This window comes from Talpa occidentalis, unplaced genomic scaffold (genome assembly GCF_014898055.3).
Source record: "Talpa occidentalis isolate TD23 unplaced genomic scaffold, MPIMG_talOcc4v2.1 talOcc4.12, whole genome shotgun sequence".
Classification (NCBI taxonomy): domain Eukaryota; kingdom Metazoa; phylum Chordata; class Mammalia; order Eulipotyphla; family Talpidae; genus Talpa; species Talpa occidentalis.
The window spans coordinates 56,112,437-56,130,052 of record NW_023601212.1 but is presented as its reverse complement, the minus strand read 5'-3'; the positions used below and the strand labels follow the sequence as shown (position 1 = coordinate 56,130,052).

Genomic DNA, 17,616 nt, shown 5'->3' with positions numbered 1-17,616 from the left:
ATTCTTCAAAAATGTCTAATCTCTGAGGAGCTCTCACCTGTGATTTATTGAGCTTGCCAGGTACATTTCTACTCTAGGTGTTTAGTTGCAACCTCATTTAGTTTCTAGGAAGGAATTCTTACTATTCTGGTTTTTTTACTCCTCGTCCTCCAATCCACAGGAAGTATCTGCACATCCATTACACTGACAACTTCTAGGAGTGTAGGCTAATTCAAAAACATCAACCTTCTCTTGCTTTCCCACCAATAGTCAGTGCTCATCTCCCAGATAGAATAAAACCTACCCTGAATGCATCCCCTGCCCACATCCCTTGTGGGGACTAACCTCATTTTTCTCTAAAAATTACCACTAACAAAATCCTTTCCCTTCTCCATTCTCTGACTACATTTTATAGTCTTGATCTTGAGAGGTTTCAGGTAATAGAACTAATTAAAAAAATATTTTCTTTTTAAATTCTACTTTTTTTCCTGGTACTTCACTTTGGCTTACAAACATCTGTTTTATTTTAGGGTCTCAAGTGAAACTTCAATTTTAATATCATAGATATATATAATAATTTAATAAAGCTGTGTTCTTTATCATAACATACAAAACTCCACATGGTCCAATCATTCCCTGTCTCTCAGCATTATTTCTTATCACTTCTACCAAAAAAAAAAAATCTGTCATTTGTTCAACATACTATTTCATATCTCTCTGCTCATCTTGCTACCCCATCTAACCTGAATACCATTTCCTATTCCAAACCCTGTTCTTTGTTGGATTTACTTCTAATTCATACTCTTGCAACAATACCCATCAGGAGTCATATACTCATTGTCTTACTCCATGTACCTTCCCATGGCCCACTCTATATACCTTATAGGACTACCCACCTTCTAGTGAAAGTATCTTTTCATGTTTCTGCTTACTACAACATATTGCAAGCTCCTCAAGGATACAAACAATATTTGTATCCCCATGCCCTAGCATAATGCATGTCCTGTTGAGAAACTCAATGTTTGTTGACCTGAGATAGATGGGAAGAGGAAAAACAAATTCTAGAAAATAAAGTAGAATGATCTCTTTCAATACCATGTACTTGGATAGAATGACAACTTCTCATAAATTATTGGATTCTAGACCATTAACTAATCAATATAATCCAGCTATAGATTGTAAAAAGTCCCTCACCAGTGTTTACTGCAATGGACCAATTAAGAATACCTTAGTTTTTGCATGGTATTGGAACAAGAACAGACATACAGACCAATGGAATCGAATAGAAAATCCAGAAATAAACCCACAGATTTATGGTCAACTAATCTTTGACAAAGGAGCAAAGAATATGCATTGGAGCAAAGAAAGTTTGTTCAATAAATGGTGCTGGGAAAACTGGGTCGCTACATGCAAAAGAATGAAGCTTGACCACTACCTCACACCATACACAAAAATCAACTCAAAATGGATTAAAGAACTAGACATAAGACCTGAAACCATAAAATATATAGAAGGAAATATAGGCGAAACACTACGTGATTTGCACATCAAAGACATCTTTACAGACACATCACCCAAAGCAGTGATAGTGAAGGCAAAGATAAACAGCTGGGACTACATCAAATTAAAGAGCTTTTGCACAGCAAAAGAGACAATAACAAAAACAAAGAGAAACCCCACCAACTGGGAGAACATTTTTGCACCCAACACTAATGATAAAGGACTGATCACAAAAATCTGCAAAGAGCTGATGAGACTCAACAACAACAAAGAAAATAATCCAGTTAAAAAATGGGCAGAAGAGCTAAAAAGAAACTTCTCTGAAGAGGAAATGCAAATGGCCAACAGGCATATGAAAAAATGTTCAACATCACTTGTCATCAGGGAAATGCAAATCAAAACTACCATGAGATACCATCTTACACCAGTGAGAATGGCACATATTAAAAAAACTAGCAACAACAAATGTTGGCGAGGGTGTGGAGAAAAAGGAACTCTTCTGCACTGTTGGTGGGAGTGAAAACTGGTCCAACCACTGTGGAAAGCTGTGTGGAGATTTCTGGACCTACTAAACATAGAGCTTCCATATGATCCAGCAATTCCACTCCTAGGTATTTACCCAAAGGACACAGAAACATCAATTCCAAACAACACCTGCACCCCTATGTTTATAGCAGCACTGTTTACAATAGCTAAGCTTTGGAAACAACCCAAATGCCCAAAAATAGATGACTGGATCAAGAAGATGTGGTACATATATACCATGGAATATTACTCAGCATTCAAAAAAGATAAACACATGCAATTTGCAGCAACATGGATGGCGCTGGAAGGGATCATGCTCAGCGAAATAAGCCAGAAAGAAAAAGAAAAATACCATATGGTCTCACTCATAGCAGGAATCTAGAAAACTTAAATAAGGGACCAGGAAAATGAATAACTATAAGAAAGTGAAAATCAAAATCAACAAAAAACTAAGAACCAGAGACACTTTTAGGGGGGCGGGGGCGGGAGGGGAGGGATTGGGGTCAGAATGGGGGGGCTGCAATTGTATGGGGAATATAACAATAAAATTTATAAAAAAAATAAATAAATAAAAATAAAAATCTAGCAAGAAAAAAAAAAAAGAATACCTTAGTTTTGTGAACTAAAATCCAATTGAAGTTTCTAGTTGTATCTTTTTTTTTTTTTGCAAGTACGCCTTTTTTTTTAAAGATTTATTTATACAAGAACTGGGGTACAGGCCAGATGTGCGGGAGGGTGAGAGGATTCACCAGACAGAGCAGGGAACAGAACAGGCAGATGGACCAAAGACACTGCTGAGAGGAGCAGCAGGCAAGGCAGGAAAGGTCTGCCGAGCCACATGGGTTTCTCCCCAGCTGGCTGGGAATCGAACCAGCGCTGCAGAGGCTGTGGACAGCTTCACAGCGCTGCTCTCAACCCGCTGCACCACCAGGGAGGCCTTCTAGTTGTATCTTGATAGCACTTTAAATTCATTAGAATGCTTTATCTTAATAGAAAAAAATACTTCCATACATTTATTCCTTCCATTTTCATACTCTTCCTGCAAAGACTATATCCACGCATAATTATCCTGATCTCAATCATATAATTTATATAAAGTGAACTAATGCATTTCATACCACAATGTGAAGCTCTATGTATACAATAATAGTCCCATTTGTATAGTATGTAATTTATGAAATATTCATGAAATCATATTAAATTTCAAATGGAATAAAATCTACATTGTCTATTAAACAAACTAAATATAATACAACTATACTGAATTTTAAAAAACCTATGAAACGAAAGGAAATCATATTTATAAATCAATTCAACTAATATATTAAGGAGCATAAGGACTAATCATCTTTCTTTATAATTTTCTGAATTTTATTAGAGTCTCAGTTTCATTATTGCCATAAAATTAAGTATGGGCAAAGGGAGGATAAAAGAAGGAAAATGATGGAGTTCAATGACACTTACTTTGTGTCATGAGTTTTGAAATGATTTTCATAGTAACTATGAAAAACAGTTGTATGAAGGAATGAAATCATCCCCATTTGAATGAAGGAAGAAAAATCATTGTCTTATTTTACAAATGAGATAACTAGGAATCAGAATAAATATTTGTTCCATGTCACATAGTTTGTGAGTAGTGTAAGCTAATGTGGATATATAGGGCTTTTGGTTGCATTCATGATAAAGTTGGTTGCGTTCTCCAAAGTTCTCAGCACCTCCACATCTGCATATAGTTGACTCCACCCCATCCTGAAGGTCACAATTACACATTACTTATTCCTACATGAAAAGGTAGGACCCCCAATTTAAGACCTGGGAGCCTACAAAGTGCTCACAGTCTCTCTTGCATCCTTTTTCATAGGTCTTGTCACCTTGTAGTATAATGAATTGATAACTCACGAGGTTTTACACTGTGATTGAGTACAAAACCCTTGCCTTTCTTCTTCATGTATTCCTCGTATCTACCTCTAATACAGTATCTGACACGTAATGTGCAACAAGAATTATTGGGTGGGTGGATAGATTGATACATATCTGCATTTATTTAAATAAATGAAAAACTAACAGGAGACTCTTAGGCAAATACTCATGAGTTTTGAAATGATCACAAAGTAAGTGTCATTGAACTCCATCATTTTCCTTCTTTTATCCTCCTTTCGCCCAAACTTAATTTTATGGCAATAATGAAACTGAGACTCTAATTAAATTCAGAAAATTATAAAGAAAGATGATTAGTCCTTATGCTCTTTAGTATATTAGTTAAATTGATTTATAAATATGATTTCCTTTCTTTTCATCGGTTTTTTAAATTCAGTATAGTTGTATTATTTTTTGTTTGTTTAATAGACAATGTAGATTTTATTCCATTTGAAATTTAAGGATAAGAAAAAAAGGTGTATCATAATATGACACAGTTTCTCTAAAGAGATTGTCCCCTAGTGTCTGTCATATTGAAAGTTGCTTGCGTTTTCAGAACATATTTTAGTATTTATAATTTTATCTTCCTTCTGTGTCCACCTTCCTTGCATGTATATATGTATATATACCAAAATAAGCTGAATGTCATTTTTATCTATGATGATAAATTTCCTACCAGCTTGTTCATTTTAAGTGAGAACTTGGGCTGACAAATAATCCTTCTTTACCATTAGCAGCCCAGCTCAGTAAACCATCTTATTTAGAGACTAAGAGCAGAGAGAAAGATCAGGATAACTATTTCCATAAATAGCTTTTTGGTGTGAGTGGTTGGGTGGTATATTTTTTAAGTTAACATTAAAATGAGTGAGTAACATGCACAGTAGGCACTGCCTGTAGCTGCAGCAGGTAAAACAATGTACCTCATGCTGTAAGGATCCTCAGGAAGGCCCTGTTTTGGGCACACAAGTAGAACTTGGTGAATAAGTTCTCATTTCTTTTCTTTTCTTTTAATAAATATAAGGGAGGAAACTTTTTAAAATATATAAGAAAAGATCTACTCCTTCATGCAGGAAATATATATTGGGTGTTTTCATAGATACCTGGCTGTAAAAAATAAAACGCAGGGAGCAAATAAAGCTGCATTTTCCCCAAAGTGTTATCTCAGAGGCAGAGTAAGTCCACATAAAATTGTTGGTAGAGTATTAGGATACCTAATTGTGTTAATATTTACCTGGGAAATTTTCAGATAAGGTAAAGGGTCTTAGGAATGCATATTAGTGGATAAAAGTGTATGTTGCTGCACCCAATTTATGACTGAACTTGTCTCTTCAAGAATTCAGTAAGCAGGCTGAAATCCTACCTGCCTAATCAAGCAGAAATTCACCTGCACAGAAGTACAGGATTTTGTGTGGCAATAAGCACTTTTAATTAAACAGTTCCCAAAGTTGGAGCTGAATCTGTAAACAAGTGGCAGATTGAGCTAACACATCCAAGCACTTTGGGGAAAATATGACTTTTAAAAAAGTTAAATGGGTAAGCTGAGAAAAATCCAGCTGTGTTTTACTTAATGCACTAAGAATCAGAGTTCTTTGACTCCTATTTTCTTTTTCTTCAGAGTATCTTGTGGTGTTGACTCCCCATTCCTAGCCCTTTACTTTTGTCTTTTAAGACTGACTTCAGATAGAGATATGAGTTAAAGTTCTGTAACACTCATTCATTATTGTAATAGCCAGTCTCGCCTTCTAGTTTATCTTTTTTTAAATAGGTCAGAAGCAGCAGGTTATCTTCATCAGCAAAACAATTAGATTTAACTCCTACCTGTCACATTGCTAAAGGTCTTAGAGTCTATACACAATCAAAATTGACCTTAAATAAAACAGTGAAAAAGATAGTTTTCTTAATTAGAAATATTACTACCTCAGGCCCCCCCGGTGGCGCAGCGGTTGAGTGCTGGGTTGTGAAGCTGCCCGAAGCACCTGCAGCACAGGTTCAATCCCCAGCTGCCGGGCGAGGGTCCCACATGGCACGCAGACCTCTCCTGCCGCCCGCTGCTCCCCTCAGCAATGTACTTCGTCAGTCTGCCTGTTCTGCTCCCCGCTCTGGCTCTGGTGAATTCTCTCACCCTCCTGCGCTTCTGACTGTACCCAGTGCTTGTATAAATCAATAAATAAATCTTTAAAAAAGAAAAGAAGAAGAAGAAATAATACTACCTCTAGAAAGCAGTTTCCCAATTAAGCCATGAGCAGTCATATTGGAACCCAGAATCATTCTTACATGGTGTCTGGGATGATAGGAAATGGGTGCAGAATCAGAAAAAGACTTTCTGAACTTTCAGGACTAGGTTCCTTGATGAAGACCATTGTCATACTGCATGGGAAACATTGTTTTAATCTATATTATTTTCTCAGTAATCCACAAGCTACTTTCCATTAGAGAAGTAAACTGTAGTGCCGTACTAAAACTCTCTGGTTTGTAGATCTAAGAAAAATCAATTGTTATGAAAGTACAGGAGAAGGTAAATGTGATTTAGAGACTTAGGGTTACTAATGCTATTACATAGAAATATTTGCAAAGATAATGCCTCCCCCTATCAAGCCATTCCCAGGCTGCCTGATCTTCCTGTTTACTGTAATCCTGCTTCTCTGGGAATTACTTCTGTCTTCTCAGAGACACGTTCTTCCCATTACAGGAAGGAGTTGCTTCTTTATTCAGTAATAATGTTGAACATATTGGTGATTCTGGTGTTCAGTTCACGGGTGTGTGTGGCATAGGTGTATATACATGCATGAACCTACATAAATGCTGAATAGTAGATTTTCAACTATATATTAATAATTGAAATCTCAGTAATAGGAGCATTTTGAATTTTAGTTATAATGCTTAGTGACTACATCAGAGCTGAATTCTCAGATTGAAATTTGTTCAGCATTGGACAGGCAGTGTATAAAAAAATGTGCCCAACTGCTCCACAAGAAAAAAAAAAAAGTATAACCCAGATAAGTCAATGTAAAATAATACCTAGAAATATTAAACTAGGGTAAGCAATGTAAAGAAATAGGCAGATGTGAAAGATTGTCCTTGCAAGGTGGCTACAGCAAGTTCCTCTCAGTGGGGGGCTTCATATCATATATATATGCATATATATACACACACAAACACACACACACACATCTGCTTTGCTCCCACCCCACCCCCCAAGTTAAGAGATTCTCCTCTGCTCCCAGATTGCCTCAGTTCTTAAGAATACAGTCCTTGACTCTGAAATATTCTTAGTGGAAATGGATAGGGGCCACGCCATTCCTTCCTTTCTGTCTTAAAATGGTCAGGTTTACAGAGCATGCTCCTTGAGTCCTTCAAGCTGCAGCTTCTCCCTGCTGCCTTCTGGCTCTAATCTCCTTATAGGTGTAGCACCATGGCAACAGGCCCAGCCTAGAGCCCAGACACCTTGTTTGTGTTACCTGAGGGGCTGGATGCAGCCTGAAGGAAGAGAAGGAGTGTTACCTATCCTGCTGCTTGTTTGGAAGATGACTGCATGTTCTGTTGTTGGTGCTTCTACCCTGCTTCCATTGAAGATCTGAAATCACACCTGGAAAGCATTTATCCAAAGATGTTATCAGTAACCGAAGGCAGCAGGAACACCGTCTTCTATTGGTTGTTGGTTGTTTTCTGAGATGTAGTTCAGAAAGTGACTTGCATCGCGACATGTGGCTCCGCTATGATCTGGGGTTGCACTGCCAGGTGGCTGTACAGTTGCTTCATGTAGGTAGACATTTCTCTTGTTTGAAATAAAATTCATTTGTTTTAGAATATTTTCCTAGAGAATTTAACAAAGTAAAAGTACGCCGCTTGTCTTACCTCCTATTTTAAATGTGCTTTCATCTTTGCTGCTGAGAGGCTCACTTCCAGAGAATGAGAGGCTTTTCCCCTCCTAGCAATTCCTGGGGAAAAAAATGGGCTGGAATTGTTTTATATGTGTTTAAGAAAGATTCCGATATCCTGTCGCCTTAATCACACTTTCTGTGGAACATACTGGGAAAGGTCGTATGGTAATTACGTGAACGTAAAAAAATGTTTAGCAGTTAACTATTAATAGTTGATGTGCTGTGTTTACAGTATATAGCATGTCCTTGTCTCATCCAATACAGCAAAAAGAAATAAATTATATTGTTATTTTTCATGTACAAAACGTTAGGTGGCATTTGTCCCTTTTGTGCATACTTTGTATTATCAATGGGAATGTAGAAATTGATTTTTTTTTTCATCTTAAAAAGCCAGCTGAATATCAGAACACATCTTTCAGTCTTAACATTAAATCGTGTTTGGTTTTTTTGTGTGTGGAAATAAGAATGGACTAAAATCCTTAAGCTGTTTCTTACTGTATGGAGTTTGATTAAATAATAATAGAACGGAAACAGAAGGAAAAGAGCAGCCTTTAGTGCCAGTTTCCTATATCTCATTATTTTGTAATTCAGCTGAAAGCTACTCTGGCATCAAGTATCAGTTCCTTTTAATGTTAACATGGTTATTTCAAGGAAATGAATGAAGCTACTTAGTTAATAGGTTTTACAAAAACAAATGTCTTTACAGGAGGCATTTCTTTTTATCCCTGTTCTAGGTATTTCTGCTTGAAGTGTATTTAATTCTGAGTGTTTCGGTCAACAAATACTATAATTATTGAATAAAAACCACATGGCTATCCAGTTCTGAATTCAAGAATATTGTGCCTTATATTGTTTGACTGAATTTACTCTTCCAAGGGTAGGCAGTGAAGTACTAGCTCCTCCGGTGACAGGAATTGTGATCCTAGGCATCCTTGTTGCAGCCAAATCAGCCAGGATGTCTAAATGGTGTTGGCAAAGATTTGTTCTTCTAGGTGAGAATTTGAACATTTCTTTTGAGGATGGGAAGGTTCTTCAAGGCATTTTATTCTTTATTTATACAGGCAAGCCTGTATAGAACTAAATATTTGCCAGAGAAGAACTTCATGTTGAGGTGGAAATAAAACCTGAAAGGCAGGATCTCATACTAAAGAGTTTGGCTTTGGCTGTGTGTGTGTGTGTGTGTGTGTGTGTGTGTGTGTGTGTGTGTGTGTGTGTATTTTGCCACAGCAGAAACAATGAGGATTCATCCATACTATTCTCTCAGTGATAGAAGAAGGTAAAGATATAGCTTTGGAGGGTAAGAGGGACGAGGAGGAAGAATGAATCTTATTTTTTTTTAAAGATTTATTTTTTAGGGCCTCCCCTGGTGGCGCAGCAGTTAAGCACTGGGCTGCGAAGCTGCCTGTCAGCCTCTGCAGCACCGGTTCAATCCCTGGCCGCTAGCGAGTGTCCCACATGGCGCGCAGACCTCTCCTGTCTAGCCCGCTGCTCCCCTCAGCAGTGTATTTCATCGGTCTGCCTGTTCTGTTCCCCGCTCTGGCTCTGGTGAATTCTCTCACCCTCCCGTGCTTCTGACTGTACCCAGTGCTTGTATAAATAAATAAATAAATCTTTAAAAAATCATTTTTTATTTATACAATAGCTGGGATACAGGCCAGAGGCTCGAGAGGTTGAGAGGATTCACTAGACAGAACAAGGAGCAGAACAGCAGACGGACCGAAAACACTGCTGAGGGGAGCAGTGGGCGTGAGAGGAGAGGTCTGCTGCTCCATGTGGGTATCTACCTGGCCGGCCAGGAATCCAACCTGCGCCGCAGAGGCTGCGGACAGCTTCACAGCGCTGCGCTCAACCCGCTGCACCATCAGGGAGGCCCGGAAGAACGAATCTTTTGTCAATATCTTTGCTTAAAAAAGAATGTGTAGGGCCTCCCTGGTGGCGCAGTGGTTGAGCGCTGGGTTGCGAAGCTGCCCGCAGCCTCTGCAGCGCCGGTTGATCCCCGGCCACAGGGTGAGGGTCCCACATGGCGCGCAGACCTCTCCTGCCGCCTGCTGCTCCCCTCAGCAGTGTACCTCGATCCTTCTGCCTGCTCTGCTCCCCGCTCTGGCTCTGGTGAATTCTCTCACTCTCCCATGCTTCTGACTGTACCCAGTGCTTGTATAAATAAATAAAAAATAAAATCTTTAAAAAAAAAAAAAGAATGTGTATGATAACCTTGAATAACGTCTTTTTTCCATCTCCAAGATAGAAAGAAGAATTAAAAACAATGCCTGTAGTAGAGCTTGGACGTTCCCTGGGACAGTTAATATTATAGTATGTTTTGTGTTTTGTTTAAAAAAAGGAATGTGTATACACAAATATATATAATATTTATAGATGCCACATGAATATGGTTATTACTGTTATAATTATACATTAACTATTCATTTGCTTCTCATTAATTTTTCCCTTAGGCATTTATATATTTGTTGGCATATTGCATTAGACCATCATTTCCTTATTGGTCAACATTACACTACCTTTAATATCTTTTTCTGTTCTAGGTCTCGTGGGCTGCCTAAACTAAAAGAGTCACGTTCCCATGAATCCTTGCTGAGCCCCTGCAGTGCAGTGGAATGTCTGGATCTTGGCAGAGGGGAGCCAGTATCCGTGAAACCTCTCCATAGTAGCATCCTTGGGCAAGACTTCTGCTTTGAGGTGAAGATTTTAAAAAGCGTAGAAAGAAAAAAGAGTAGTTAAACAAGATGTTAATTCTCTACCCAGTAATTCTGTGATTTCATTACTCTGGTGTTGATGATTTGGTCATCTTAACTGGTTTTCAGTTGCTGAAAGTTACCTACTTATAGGGAACAGTTTGGAAAATTATTTAGTTAACTTACTGGTCATTAAAGTTTCTCATGATGACTACTTATTCCTTTTGGCCTAGTCTGGTTTCAGTTAAGTGGGTTCTCAGTACGTTCTCTGTAGAGGTCACAATAATAACTTATTCAAATCACTACATTAATTTTTCAGCATTAATAAAGATATTACTCACTATGTTACTATATTTCTCTTAAAACCTTAAGCCCCTAATTTTAATGATTCTTTGAGTAAATTTACCAAAACCATTTCTCTAACTACATTGGCATTTCAAGATCTGCAACCATGTCTTATTTAAATTTATTTTAAATACAATATTTTTAAAGATTTATTTATTTATACATACAAGAACTGGGGTACAGGCCAGAGGTGTGGAGGGTAAGAGGATTTACCAGAAACAGAGTTGGGAGCAGAGTAGGCAGATTGACAGAAAACACTGCTTGAGGGGAGCAGCGGAAGAGACAGGAGAGGTCTGCTGCATCATGTGGGTAGCTCCCTGGCTGGCCAGGGATCGAACTCGTGCTGCAGAGGCTGTGATGGCTTCATAGTGCTGTGCTTAATCCCTTGTGCCACCAGCAAGGCCCTTAAATACAATTTTAAACGTTATTAAACCCAGATACTATTTTAGCCTGTAACTAACATAAAAATTATCAATGAAACTTATTACATTCCTTACTGGGGAGAGCAAAATAGTAAGTATTCAAAAACTAATATGGGGGCCTCCCCGGTGGCACAGCCGGTTGAGTGCAGCACTATGAAGCTGTCTGCAGCCTTTGCAGCGTAGGTTCGATTCCCGGCTGGCCAGAGAAATTCCTACATGGCGTGGCCGACTTCTCCTGTCGCGCCTGCTGCTCCCCTTAGCAGTGTATTTTGGTCATCTGCCTGTTCTGCTCCCCGCTCTGTCTCTGGTGAATCCTCTCACCCTCCTGTGCCTCTGGCCTGTACCCTAGCTCTTGTATAAAAATAAATAAATCTTTGAAAAAAAAAAAAACCTGATATGAATTGTACATGTAACCACCAACTGGACAAAAAATGTAATCTGATCTGACTCACTAGGTTATAATCCCTGAGATTGAGTTAATATGTGAGCATGCTTTAGCAGTTTGGACAGATCATTTATTGGTGTTCTGTTTTATGAAAGTCATTTGAACTTTCTAATATTTGTAGAACTTTTACTACTTCTACTACTAATATTTGTAAAATATAGTTCAACAGGTTGTATACCAAGCCCAGCGTTAGGTGCTAGGCATAGATGCATCAACTTTCAGTTTTAAAGGACAGTGATAATAGTAGTCAGGCTAACCTAATAAAGACTGGAAAGCATCAGACTGATTGCATAGTGGAGGAAAAATGGATCCCAAAGATAGTAATTCAATACTGATAATTCTTTTCAATTTCATTTAGTACCCTTTTATACTATTACAGTGAAGACAGTCCCAAAATATTTGATAACTGTTTGAGAGACTCTCTTCCCTTTTTACTTATTTTTTATTAACTCAGAGTTGAGCGTATTCATTTGCAGGTAATTTGTGATATGGTCTGAAAGCTTTTTAATTTTGGTCTTTCTGCATGGTAAAAGAGTTTTAGGTTCCTGAGCTGAATTTTCAGTGGCCTTTGTTCATAGACCAGGAGGTGAATATAGATGCTAATATAGATAATATAGGAGGTGAATATAGATGCTAATATAGATTACAAAAAAAAAAGTGGATCTAAATGTAAATCTAGATATCATAAAATAAGGAAGATTATTTTTGGCTTCATTAGTATGATATGGGTTCATAGTATATCCCTAACTCTTAAATGATAGAACTAGGAAGATGGAGCCCCCAAGTCTGTGTCTCACTTTCCTTATATCTATTCTTTACTTTGAAGGTTACCTATTTAAGTGGAAGTAAATGCTTCAGCTGTAACTCTGCTTCAGAGAGAGATAAGTGGATGGAAAACCTTCGAAGGACAGTTCAGCCAAATAAGGTAATAGTGACTTCGAATGTCCAAAAAAAATGTTTACTTCTAAGCAATAAATTGATAGAAAGTAAGTGCAATAATAATGATTTGATTTTTATAGAACCTTTGAAAACACATTTACATGTTATGCATTTTTATGTTCAAAATAATCTTAATGCAGATATTGTCATTTTACCAATATGGATAAGAAGATTCAGGAAAAGTTAAGTGACTTGCCCAAGTCAGCAGCAAATACATAATAGAAATGGGACTGGAATACAAGTTTCTTAACACCCTACGTCTATTGTATCTGCCGAAACTAGTTCGGTTGCCTCTAAGTTGGCTATGTAAGAACTTACATTCACCCAATAAAAATAGATTCTCTCTGTATAACCCAATTAAAATAGGCTTTCTAAGATTCTGATACAGTCTTGCTCAAAGCTTTCTATTTTGCCTAACAATGAGATAGTAATCCTTTTCATTGTTTATGAACTGCCCTCCCTACATTATATAGTTAGCATCATGAACTTTTAGAGGAAAATGTTGTCTTTCTGTAATTTCACTCTCAAACTCAACTTTGTTGCTTTATAGGACAATTGCAGACGAGCTGAAAATGTTCTCCGTTTATGGATCATTGAAGCCAAGGACCTTGCCCCTAAAAAGAAATATTTCTGCGAACTGTGCCTTGATGATACCCTCTTTGCTCGTACAACCAGCAAGACCAAAGCAGACAATATTTTTTGGGGTGAACATTTTGAATTCTACAGCCTTCCACCTCTTCATAGCATCACAGTTCACATTTACAAAGATGTGGAAAAAAAGAAAAAAAAGGACAAGAATAATTATGTAGGTTTAGTCAACATCCCCACTGCCAGTGTGACTAGCCGCCAATTTGTAGAAAAGTGGTATCCAGTGAGTACACCTACACCCAACAAAGGAAAGACTGGAGGACCTTCTATTCGTATTAAGTCACGTTTCCAAACTATCACCATTCTGCCTATGGAGCAATACAAAGAATTTGCAGAATTTGTCACCAGCAACTACACCATGCTATGTTCTGTCCTGGAACCAGTAATTAGTGTGAGAAATAAAGAGGAGTTAGCTTGTGCCTTAGTGCACATTCTTCAAAGTACTGGCAGAGCTAAGGTAAGTGGGAAAGGATTATGTTACCTAAAATCTCTCCCCTGCCTTTTATAAAGAAACAAATATATGGATACTATGGATATCGAAATTAGAGAAAAATGCTTTGCTGTTGGTCAAAAAAAAAATTAGGAAAACCAATTAGGAGTTCTTAGATCTAGGAAAGATGGGAATTATAAAACTAAAGTAAAATGAAGACAAAAAAAAATGTTAAAATTCATTTGCATGAAACTTAGATACCATGGCTAGCTCTTTATTGTCTGGCAAAATAGATGGTAAGGTGTTGGCATGCTAATCCCACAGTGTGATTAAGATTGTTTACCTTGAGTTGTAGAGTGTGTTGCATAATGATTTCACGCCTCACTGTATTTTGTTTAGCTCAATTGATGACTCTATCCCCTAGTCATAGAAGGAACTATTCCAGAAATATCCTGGGCATTAGCAAGTCTTCCTGGGACTAAAATTCAAATTTGGAATAAAAATACCATGGGATATTGTATAATTGGTAGCTATTTCATGATAGCCTTATCTCATTTTATCCTGCATAGAAGTAAAGGTAGGAAGGTGGAAAAAGACTTATACTAATTGTATAAAGAACCAATTGATAAGAGTCTTTGATCATCCTGAATATGGTAATTACCACCTCTGTGAGACATATTCATTTCACTAGAATGAGTCTCCATTATGTTATATGGAAATTGGTCTTTGGCAAAATTGCACTTTCAATCTAGAGATGTACACAACTAGAATAATTTATTTAGAACAAAATAATAAAAGTGCTTTCAAGACTTCATGATGCAAATCAGAATATTTCAGTATATTCAGTATTTAGTCCCTTGCCTAACTGCTTTCCTATTGATTATCATTTTTGTGGTTGATAATAAATTTGAGGTTTCTGGTATTAAAAAATTTCTAAGTATGAGATTAGATGTCATTGAAATTTGGAGTCATCCTTAAAATTGTACAGATACATTCTTTCTACTCTTCAGTTGCTCTAAGACCAGGATATATGTAGTATTTTTTAAACAACTTTATTGAGATACAATTTACATTAAAAAAAAAAAACTACACCTATTTAAAGTAAAAAATTCAGTAAGTTTTGATAGACTAAGCAACAATAAAAACCACTATAACAGTCAAAGTACAGAATGTTACTATCACCCGCAAAGTTTCCTCCAGTCCTTTAGCATAAGAACTTGAATAGTGCTTTCTAAGTGTACAACTCTTACACCATTGAGCTATCCCAGAATAAATCCAATTAATGTATAAAATACGTAATTTTAAAGTAAAAGTGTATCAGTATATTCCCTCTGCTTTTGGTTCTAGAGACTTTGAAATAGCCAATAAATGTATAACATTCAAAATATATAATATTAACACATTTCAAACCGAATGACAATAAACACTGAATTTTACATCAGTTTTTTTAGGACTGTTGAGAAATAAAGCAATTGCTCATTAATAGCTTTATTTCTTCTTACGCATTTCCCCCTTCCATGGTTGGATGGATGGATGGATGGGCAGTGGGACATACATACATATATACACACTTACATACATAGACAGCCTAGAAAATGAATTCAGTGTGGAAGTTAAAAACACCCACATTGGTACTGTCAAGCATTTTATAATTTTTATATAATGAATGCCTAATCCACAGCAGAAACTTTTAAGTCCTGAAAATATATAGAACAAAAGTAGATACTGTATTTGTCCTCATGGGGCTTATTGTCTTCTGGGGAAAACAGATATTAATCAAATAACTACAGAAAAAATAAATGTGTGATTACAGTGAGACGTGCAGAGAATAAATGAGGTATATGGTGCTATGAGAGTGTGGGGTAAGGAGACCTGACTAATGGAGTTCAGGGGCAGTGTTGGTGAGGGAAGCCTTCCCCGAGGAAATGATATGTAAACTAAACTCCTAACTCCATGACATTGGGAACAGGAAGCAGTGGTGGGAGTGAAGTAGAACTGAGAGCAGCGTGTTCACAAGCTTTGTGCTGAATAGGTAACATTGTGTTTTACAGAGGCCTTAATGTATTCAAGGACCTCAAAAGAAGGTCCTGAGTCTGAGTAGAATCCACAGGCAATGGTACAAGATGAGGCTGGGTGGGTAGATAAAAACCATAAAATACAGAAACTTGTAAGACTGCTTTCAGAGTTATGTATGGTCCTTATCAAAAGTGTAATGGAAAATTTTTGAAGGAATTTTAAATTTAGGGGTGGTGACGCTTAAGATTTTAGCCTGACTGGCTTTTTTCTTTGAAATGAATCTGGTAGCTTTAGTTTTAAAACAGCATTCCCAGCATCTCTGATATTTCACCACTCTTAGAATGTATATTATTTATTCAGTTGCTTTCTGCCTGATTGAACATTATTCTACCAGGATTTTCTGACCGACTTGGTGATGTCTGAAGTGGATCGTTGTGGAGAACATGATGTCTTGATCTTCAGAGAGAACACCATTGCCACCAAGTCCATTGAGGAATACCTCAAGTTGGTGGGACAGCAATATCTTCATGATGCATTGGGTATGGAGGAGAAAAACATGTTTTATTTTCTTCCCCTTTTAAGTTATTTCACCCTCATGAAACACACAAATCAAGCTCAAATTCTGCATGTTATTTAGTTCTATGTTATTACAGTGTTTGGGTTTCAGCAGTAAGAAGTCTCTGTGGTACTAACCAGTACAGGATCAGCAGAGTCACTTATTAAATATGTACAGAAAGAGAAAACCCATCAGCACATCCAACTAATCCCAGATACTCAAGTTCCTGATCCAACAATACACTATAATAATCTTGGTTGTCACTACTTAGGGTGATCTGTTCCCCCCCCCCTCAAATATTAGGCATTTATATCTTGTTAAAATATAACACCTAAATCTCCAAAGTATTAACATTTGCTATCGTGTATCACATTTTATTGACTAAGCCAGTCATTTGCAGTTCCGAATTTGGTCATGAAATCCAGGTATTAACCACTAGTAAGACCAAGTAGTTTTGTGTACTTCATGGTAAAATACACATTAGTTCCTTTAAGAACATAGTCATTTCTTTTACCCCCATCTCCCCCATACTTAAAGAATCTAGAACAGCACTATCCTATAGAAATATAATGGAGTCACATGTGAGTAATTTAAATTTTCTAGTAGTCAAAATATAAAAGGTAAAGAGAAATTGGTAAGATTAATTTTAATAACATTTTATTTAACCCAACATACCCAAATATAATGAGGGCTTTTTTTAAGATTTATTTGTTTGTTTGTTTGTTTGTTTGTTTATACAAGCACTGGGTACAGTCAGAAGCAAGGGAGGGTGAGAGAATTCACCAGAGCCAGAGGGGAGAGCAGAGCAGGCAGAAGGACAGAAGTACACTGCTGAGGGGAGCAGCGGGTGGCAGGAGAGGTCTGCGCGCCATGTGAGACCCTCGCCTGGCGGCCGGGGATTGAACCGGCACTGCAGAGGCTGCAGGCAGCTTTGCAACCCAGCACTCAACCACTGAGCTACCAGGGGAGGCCTAATGAGGGCTTTTACTTTTTTTATATAAACTCTTTGAAATTCAGTGTATATTTTATATATTTTTCACATTTAAGTTTGTACAAGCTACCTTTCAGAGGCTCAGTAATCACAAGTGACTATCAAAGAGTAAAGTGTGTTGAAGGAATGGATTGTTTGCCCTAAAGGAGCTTACAGTATGGAGAGAGAAGGATATCCCTATACCAAAAAAAAAAAAAAGAGAGAGAAATCTTGTGCTTTCTCCAGTAATAAATTGATTCAAGCTGATGGGATTATAAGGTATCCCCTGTGAAATACACTCATGGTGTGTGTAGAATGAAGACAGGGAATGTTATGTAAAACAGAAATTAGTC

At 37.3% G+C, this 17,616-nt stretch overlaps 1 protein-coding gene and 1 long non-coding RNA gene across 10 annotated transcripts in view; one reads left to right on the top strand and one right to left on the bottom strand.

Annotated features, from left to right (window-relative positions):
- RASAL2 (RAS protein activator like 2) overlaps positions 1 to 17,616 on the top strand; it is a 321,407-nt gene that overhangs the window by 269,504 nt on the left and 34,287 nt on the right. For all 8 annotated transcript variants that reach the window (XM_054693446.1, XM_054693448.1, XM_054693447.1 and 5 more), the window contains 4 exons: positions 10,343 to 10,496; positions 12,531 to 12,629; positions 13,194 to 13,748; positions 16,132 to 16,276. In XM_054693446.1, the coding sequence (XP_054549421.1) occupies positions 10,343 to 10,496; positions 12,531 to 12,629; positions 13,194 to 13,748; positions 16,132 to 16,276 (953 nt within the window). The remainder of the gene's footprint in view (positions 1 to 10,342; positions 10,497 to 12,530; positions 12,630 to 13,193; positions 13,749 to 16,131; positions 16,277 to 17,616) is intronic.
- The window catches only part of LOC119241247 (uncharacterized), a 42,762-nt gene that overhangs the window by 7,961 nt on the left and 17,185 nt on the right, over positions 1 to 17,616 (bottom strand). The window contains exon 4 of one of the 2 annotated variants that reach the window (XR_005124282.2): positions 16,068 to 16,260. The exons of the other annotated variant lie outside the window; for it this stretch is intronic. This is a non-coding gene — a long non-coding RNA (uncharacterized LOC119241247). Of the gene's footprint in view, positions 1 to 16,067; positions 16,261 to 17,616 lie in introns of those variants that run through there. 2 annotated transcript variants of the gene reach the window in all.